This window comes from Bison bison, unplaced genomic scaffold (genome assembly GCF_000754665.1).
Source record: "Bison bison bison isolate TAMUID 2011002044 unplaced genomic scaffold, Bison_UMD1.0 scf7180017864072, whole genome shotgun sequence".
NCBI classification, from domain to species: Eukaryota; Metazoa; Chordata; class Mammalia; order Artiodactyla; family Bovidae; genus Bison; species Bison bison.
The window spans coordinates 3,531,388-3,538,743 of NW_011494644.1; the positions used below are offsets into that span (position 1 = coordinate 3,531,388).

Sequence of the window (7,356 nt, forward strand, 5' to 3'; positions counted from 1 at the left end):
GCTGGATGAAGCACAAGCTGGAATCAAGATTGCCAGGAGAATATCAATAACCTCAGATATGCAGATGATACCACCCTTATGGTATAAAGCAAAGAGGAACTGAAGAGCCTCTTGATGAAGGTGAAAGAAGAGAGTGAAAAAGCTGGCTTAAAATTCAGTATTCAAAAAAGTGAGATCATGGCATTTGGTTCTAGCACTTCATGGCAAATAGTTGGGGAAACAATGGAAACAGTGACAGACTTTATTTTCTTGGGCTCCAAACTCATTGCAGATGATGACAGCAGCCATGAAATTAAAAGACGCTTGCTCCTTGGAAGAAAGATTTGACAAACCTAAACAGCATATTAAAAAGCAGAGACACTACCTTTCCAACAAAGGTCCATATAGTCAAAGCTATGGTTTTTCCACTATTCATATATGGATGTGAGAGTTGGACTATAAAGAAGGCTGAGCGCCAAAGAATTGGTCTTTTGAACTGTGGTGTTGGAGAAGACTCTTGAGACTCCCTTGGACTGCAAGGAGATCAAATCAGTGAATCCTAAAGGAAATTAACCCTATTCAATGGAAGAACTGATGCTGAAGCTCCAATACTTAGGCTACCTGATACAAAGAGCAGACTTGTCACAAAATACCCTGATGGTGGGAAAGATTGAAGGCAGGAGGAGAATGGGATGACAGAGAACGAGATGGTTGGGTGGTATCACTGACTTAATGGACATGAGTTTGAGCAAGCTCTGGGAGGTGGTGAAGGACAGGGAAGCCTGGTGTGCATCCATGGGGTCCCTAAGAGTCAGACACAACTGAGTGACTGAACAACAACAACAACAAAGGCCAGTCAAGTTCATTTATAAACTAAATTAATATCTAAGGCAATTAGTTTGTGATGTCTGGATGAGATGATCACATAGGATCTTTCCATAAAATTTAAAATTCTACAATGCTCTATTAAAGTCTGTCTTACTCCTTTCTCTCCAAACATGGATTGGGTGATTCTTGACTATTGGCATCCTTTGACTTTTAGCAAAGCCCTACACAAGACCTTTAACATCCTTCCAAATGAAAAGTCCACCATGTTGAATAGACAGTATGGAATATGCTTTCATTGTTTTTGGTACAACTGTGGAAGAGTTTTCCTCTGGAAAGATTCCTTTTTTATATACACAAGAGACAAAGCATTGGGAATCCTCTGGTTCTGTTGGGGATAATTTTTGGAGCTACTTTGCTCCAAAGTAGCTGCTGCTGCTACTGCTGCTAAGTCGCTTCAGTCGTGTCAGACTCTGTGTGACCCCTTAGACGGCAGACCACCAGGCTCCTCTGTCTCTGGGATTCTCCAGGCAAAAATACTGGTGTGAGTTGCCATTTCCTTCTCCTTGGAGCTACTTTAAGTCATGCTAAATACTTCATTTGTATCATCTCAGAAGTAGTTGAACCTTAACACATCTAAATGTTTGGACTCAAAGAAATGGACAACACTGCTTTCTCTGGTTGTCCCTTTGAGTCGTTGTACCCTAAAATGCCCCTACCTCAAACTCAAATCCAATGTGGTCAATGGGGATGGTGTATTTCCGAGCATAATTCTGAGAGACACCTGTCAAAAAAGACTGTGTAAAGTAGAATCCAGAGATCCAAAAGACCACAGGAGGTCCATTGTCAATCCATTCCTAGAGAACCACAGAGATAAAAATGCGAAATCAGTAATACATCAAAGATAGTTCAAAGGCAAGAATAAAAATGAGTCTCATAAAGAAATAAGCTTTTTCTCATTTTTCTGGAAACAGGCAGACTTTGTAGTCTTATCTTATATTTTCCTTTATCTTATATTTTCCCAATTTGAAGTAAAAAGCACTGGTGCAAGCTGGTGTCAGGGATACAGCAGAGAGTGGGAGGGACTATAGCAGTAGAGAATATATGTCTTGTCTAAGCAACAGCTACTCAATTCCAGCAGTAGTTGCCATGCAGGTATGCAGGTCCATTGATTCAGGTCTTCCTTTTTTTGCAAGAAAAACATCTGTATTTTTATATGTAATAATCCTTATATGCTAGCTCAAAGTTTAATTTTTTTAATATTTTAAAAATTGTATTTATTTTCATTGCTGCACAAACTTTCCTCTAGTTGCAGCAAGCAGGTGCTACTCTCTAGTTGAGGAGCACAGGCTCTAGGGTACTTGGGCTTCAGTAGTTGTGGCACATGGGGTCAACAGTTGTGGCTCCCAGGCTCTAGAGCCCAGGCTCAGCAGTTGTGGTGAATGGGTTTAGTTGCTCCAACTGCATGTGGGATCTTCCTGGATCAGGGATCGATCCACTGTCTCCTTCACTGACAGGCAGATTCTTTACCACTGAGCCACCAAGGAAGCCCTCAGATTTTTAAATTACCAGATAGCCAAATGAAATCTATCTATTAGCCCATGAGCTGTATGTAGCCCATGACACACTGGTTTGTGGCATTTATTCTCATTCCTATTCCTGCCTTTATAGGCTATAAACTTTTCAAGGACTTTGAAAATCTCCCTCTTGTCCTCAACCCTAGTAAGGGTTTCCAGTAGGTGCTCAATCCAGGATGCTCTGTGGCTACCCTATCCCCTTCCAGCTTTAACTTGTCATTTCAGAATGTCCTCTCCACCTGAATGAGAATCCCAGGTGCCCAGTTACCCTGACTCCGAGGTACCTGGAAGAAGGCCAGGCGGGCTAGCAGGTCAGCCACATAGCCTCCCAGGGGCTTCAGTGATGGGTAGGACTTTGCCATCCACATGGCTGGCACTTTACCCACAAGCATGCTACTGAAGACATCCTCCAGCTCTGAGGACATCAGAACCTGCCCTTTAATTGCTCGGCCAAGATCGATGAGGCTTCTGTGAACCACTTCTGTCAATCTGCAAGAACAAAGGAGAAGACTCAGCCTGCCTCTCCATTGACCTCATTCTACCCCAAGTGCACTGACTCCAAGTCTCCTTTTACTTTTCCTTCCTTTAAAAAGTCATATAATATACATTCATGAGAGCAGAATTGTAAAGATGAGAAAAAATTAAATCACCCCATTATCTTACCACCTAAAGATAACTCTGATGTATGTCTTTCTAGATTTTCCTATATGTAAACACAAATTATTTTTAATGGGATTATATATATATGTAATCTGTTTTTCTCTCTTAGCATAAAGGGAACATCTTTCCTATTCAATAGAGGCCTACCTAAAATCATACTTTCTAATGACTGCAAGGTGTTCCATTTTATCTAATTATTCCTCTTGCTGAAGCATATTATTTCTAGATTGTTGTTACTGTAAATAACATTACTAGAAGGCAATGGCCACCTACTCCAGTACTCTTGCCTGGAAACTCCCATGGATGGAGGAGCCTGGTAGGCTGCAGTCCATGGGGTCGCAAAGAGTTGGACACAACTGAGCGACTTCACTTTCACTTTTCACTTTCATGCATTGAAGAAGGAAATGGCAACCCACTCCAATGTTCTTGCCTGGAGAATCCCAGGGACGGGGGAGCCTGGTGGGCTTCCATCTATGGGGTCGCACAGAGTCGGACACGACTGAAGCAACTTAGCAGCAGCAGGGACATCCATCTATAGCAAACTTTGCAGAGACTTATAATGATATTCTTAGTAAAAGTAGAACTTCTGGGTCAAAGGGTAATGCAGTTTTAAGGCTTCTTTGTTTTAAAAACAAAATTCTTTTTATAGACTATGAGGTTCATGCCTACCTGAGAAAAGGTAGCTGAAGGGGCAGCCTAAAAGATTCTAAGATCATCTGCCTTTGTCTCTGGCCTCTATTGTGGGGACTCACCAAGTCCAGGGGGACCTGAGAGTGCCAATGAATCTGCTACCAGAGAGAGCTTGTCATGTCCAAAGATTTATGGAATCCTAGCCAAATGGATATGAGAATGCTTAAACCCAAGAAACAGATTCCTGAATGTGTAACCATTAATTTATATTAAGAGGAATTTAAGGTTCAAACACGTTATTGGTGTATATACTTGGCTGAGGAGTTAAGAGCAAAACTACGCTCTGAGGGATTATACCACAAACCTCTATTAAACCTAAAGAGCTACTTGCAAAAGTTCTATTTCTATTCTTGCAACTATGAGCTCTGCTAGTTTCAAGATTTTTAGTACTCAAGGAGGAAAGTTTGCCCTAGAAGGCGCAATAACGGTTCCCCTGAACTGGAAGCTGAACTGTCATTCTGGGCTTCTCATACCACTAGGTGAATAGGCAAAAAAAAAAAGAGGGTAATGAGAAGGTATGTTGCAGTATTGCCCAATGTAATTAATCCTGAGCAGCACTGAAATATAAGTGCTGTTACACTCTTCTCTTACATTATAATGGCCAGTGGTAAAGACTAGTGAAAGTCACTCAGTTGTGTCTGAGTCTTTGCAACCCTATGGACAGCACAGTCCATGGAATTCTCCAGGCCAGAATATTGGAGTGGGTAGCCTGTTCCCTTCTCCAAGGGATCTTCCCAACCCAGGGATCAAACCCAGGTCTCCTGCATTGCAGGTGGATTCTTTACCAGCTGAGCCACCAGGGAAGCCCAAGAATACTGGAGTGGGTAGCCTATCCCTTCTCCAGTGGATCTTCCTGACCCAGGAATTGAAGCGGGGTCTCCTGCATTGCAGGTGGATTTTTTACCAACTGAGCTACTAAGAAATCCCAAAGGCTAGTGAAGGTGACTATAATCACCAAGAGCTCCAATGACCTTAGGGGCAAATGAGTGGCAAAGAAGGAAAGTCATTGGCCTCGTGTCTGGATGAATGAGGACTGCATCCTATCATACCAAGGTATTGACTCAGTCAGCAACCTTAACTCACACTCTGTATTTTGCTTGGTTACCCATATGGCCAACTGACTACTGACTCTAGAGAGTAACACTAAAACTAAGGGGCTAATCAATTCTTAGATGAAATTCTTCCAGTTCCCTTGTCTTTCAGAGTCAGGGCTGTCCCTTTATGCAATGACCATTGAGCAAAAACGGAGACAGCAGCATTTGGAGTCTGTGGTCGCAGGTTCAGACATGTGGTGTATGTGCTTGGTTGAGGAGCCAATGGACATAAGACTATTGTGTGATTTGAATGCAAAGGCTTGAGTGGTACTTGGAGCCATATCTGGTAATAAAGGCTCAATAAAAGTGGCTTTAATGATTATGTTCACTATTAGCCTTTTGGTTTTAACCCCACTTAACAGATGTCACGTGAATGAATAAGAGCAAATGAATAGAAGGAATGATTTAACCCTGGACCAACACATGCTGGGATGCCCCTATTTATTGGCCTTCCTGCAGGTAGGGCATACCAACTCTGCACAGCAACCTTTATCAAGTGTCCTTTCTAGTCACTGCCTATTAGATCCTTCCCCTCACACTCTAACTCCCAGGATCCAAGTAAGACCATATAGCCCACCTGTTGAATCTGATGAGCTCTTGCCTTAAGACAGTGTTCATGGATTCTTCATAGACCACAGGGTACAACTTCATGACCAACTCCAAGTCAAATTCATTGGGAAGCTTGGAGAGTATGTCCTGGGCCAGATCCTCAACCACTTCCTTAAAGTGTAAGCATTAGAGAGGTGAATGAGAAACAAGGCCCCTGGGCTGTGACTTTGTCCAGGTAAACCTAAGGCAGTGAGCATTTGTCTTTTTAAACTTAGTCTATAGGAGCTTTTTTGGAACTTTCCTACAGAAGCCAATTCTGCCTTGAAGGTATGGAGGCTACCCTTGCTGGCCCCAAACTTAGGGAAGACATTGCCTCTAAGCCAAACAATGAGAGTCCTGTTCTCATGGCCAGAGCGAAGGCCTGAGGGTTGGACAGGGAATTCCTGCTCAGCCAGCCAGGTAGCCTCAGGGAAGTGCTGAACCCTGCAGAGCTTCTCCAGTCTTCAAGGTCACTCCTGGGAGACAATCTCCCAAGGCTCTCATAGCCAGCTCCTTAAGAACCAGCTCCTGGTACAGATGGGACTTTGCTCAGAGCCAGTGACGTGGACATCTGGGAAGGCAGTAGACCATTCCTCAGCATTGAGCAAGAATAGCCCAGTGAATTTAGCCAAGTAAGGAATGGACAAGGCCTAGAGGAAGAGTAGGAAGAGGAGTAGGAGGATCTGAATGGGAGACACACGCAGCTCTGCCACGCTGTGACTCTGGGAAGCTGGAATGTATACTTCTTCCCCCCTTCCCACTGTGAGAGCTATTTCCTTTCCTAAGTTGAGACACACAAACCAGGCTGCTTTATCTTCACATGTATTACCATTTATGGTACTATGAACCAAATCAAGAAACCAAATTGAATCATCCCTTGGAATCCACTAGGAATTGGTTGCAGAACCAAAATCCACAGATGCTCAAGTCCCTTATGTATAATGGTGTAGTATTTGCATATAGCCTACACACATCTCTCCTTCCCTTCATACTTTAAATCATTTACAGATTACTTATATTACCTAAAATAATGTAAATGATATATAAATAGTGGTAAATACAATGTAAATGTCATGTAATAGCTGCTGAAGTGAGGCAAATCCAAGTTTTGCTTTTTGGAACTTTTTGGAAATTTTTTTCTGAATATTTTCAATCTTGGTCAAACTCAAGGATGCAAAACCTGCAGCTATGCAAAGCCAACTGTATGCAAAATCCACAGCTAAGAAAAGTTGAACATGGGGTGGCTTAGAACTTGGAGAAGAGAAGAAAAGGAAAAGAGAGAACAGGACAGAGTCAGGAGATGTGGTTTTGGATCTGGCACTGCCTCTGGGTTTACGAGTGCCTTGACGTGGGTCACTTCTTATACGGCTCATTTTGCCCTCATCTGTAGACCAAGTGAAATGATCATAGGAGGCACCCAAAATGATTCCAGGTGTCTCCAATATTGGAGAAATAATATTGAATCACATGGTGAGAAAGTCACTCTTGTCAAGTTTTAGCCACCTTTTTCTTTTCATTCCCTTCAAGGAGAAAGTCTCAGGTCAGGTCAGGTCAGTTCAGTTCAGTTCAGTCACTCAGTCGTGTCTGACTCTTTGGGACCCCATGAATCACAGCACTCCAGGCCTCCCTGTCCATCACCAACTCCCGGAGTTCACTCAAACTCATGTCCATCGAGTCAGTGATGCCATCCAGCCATCTCATCCTCTGTCGTCCCCTTCTCCTCCTGCCCCCAATCCCTCCCAGCATCAGTCTTTTCCAATGAGTCAACTCTTCGCATGAGGTGACCAAAGTTTCAGCTTTAGCATCATTCCTTCCAAAGAACACCCAGGACTGATTTCTTTTAAAATGAACTGGTTGGATCTCCTTGCAGTCCAAGGGACTGTCAAGAGTCTTCTCCAACAACCACAGTTCAAAAGCATCAATTCTTCGGCACTCAGCTTTCT

General features: G+C 43.0%; 1 protein-coding gene across 1 annotated transcript in view; it reads right to left on the reverse strand.

Moving 5' to 3' along the window:
• The window catches only part of DNAH3 (dynein, axonemal, heavy chain 3), a 249,802-nt gene that overhangs the window by 5,798 nt on the left and 236,648 nt on the right, over positions 1 to 7,356 (reverse strand). The window contains exons 61-63 of the mRNA XM_010837413.1: positions 5,403 to 5,545; positions 2,666 to 2,870; positions 1,524 to 1,661 (exon numbers count right to left, since the gene is read on the reverse strand). Coding sequence (XP_010835715.1) covers positions 1,524 to 1,661; positions 2,666 to 2,870; positions 5,403 to 5,545 — 486 coding nt within the window. The remainder of the gene's footprint in view (positions 1 to 1,523; positions 1,662 to 2,665; positions 2,871 to 5,402; positions 5,546 to 7,356) is intronic.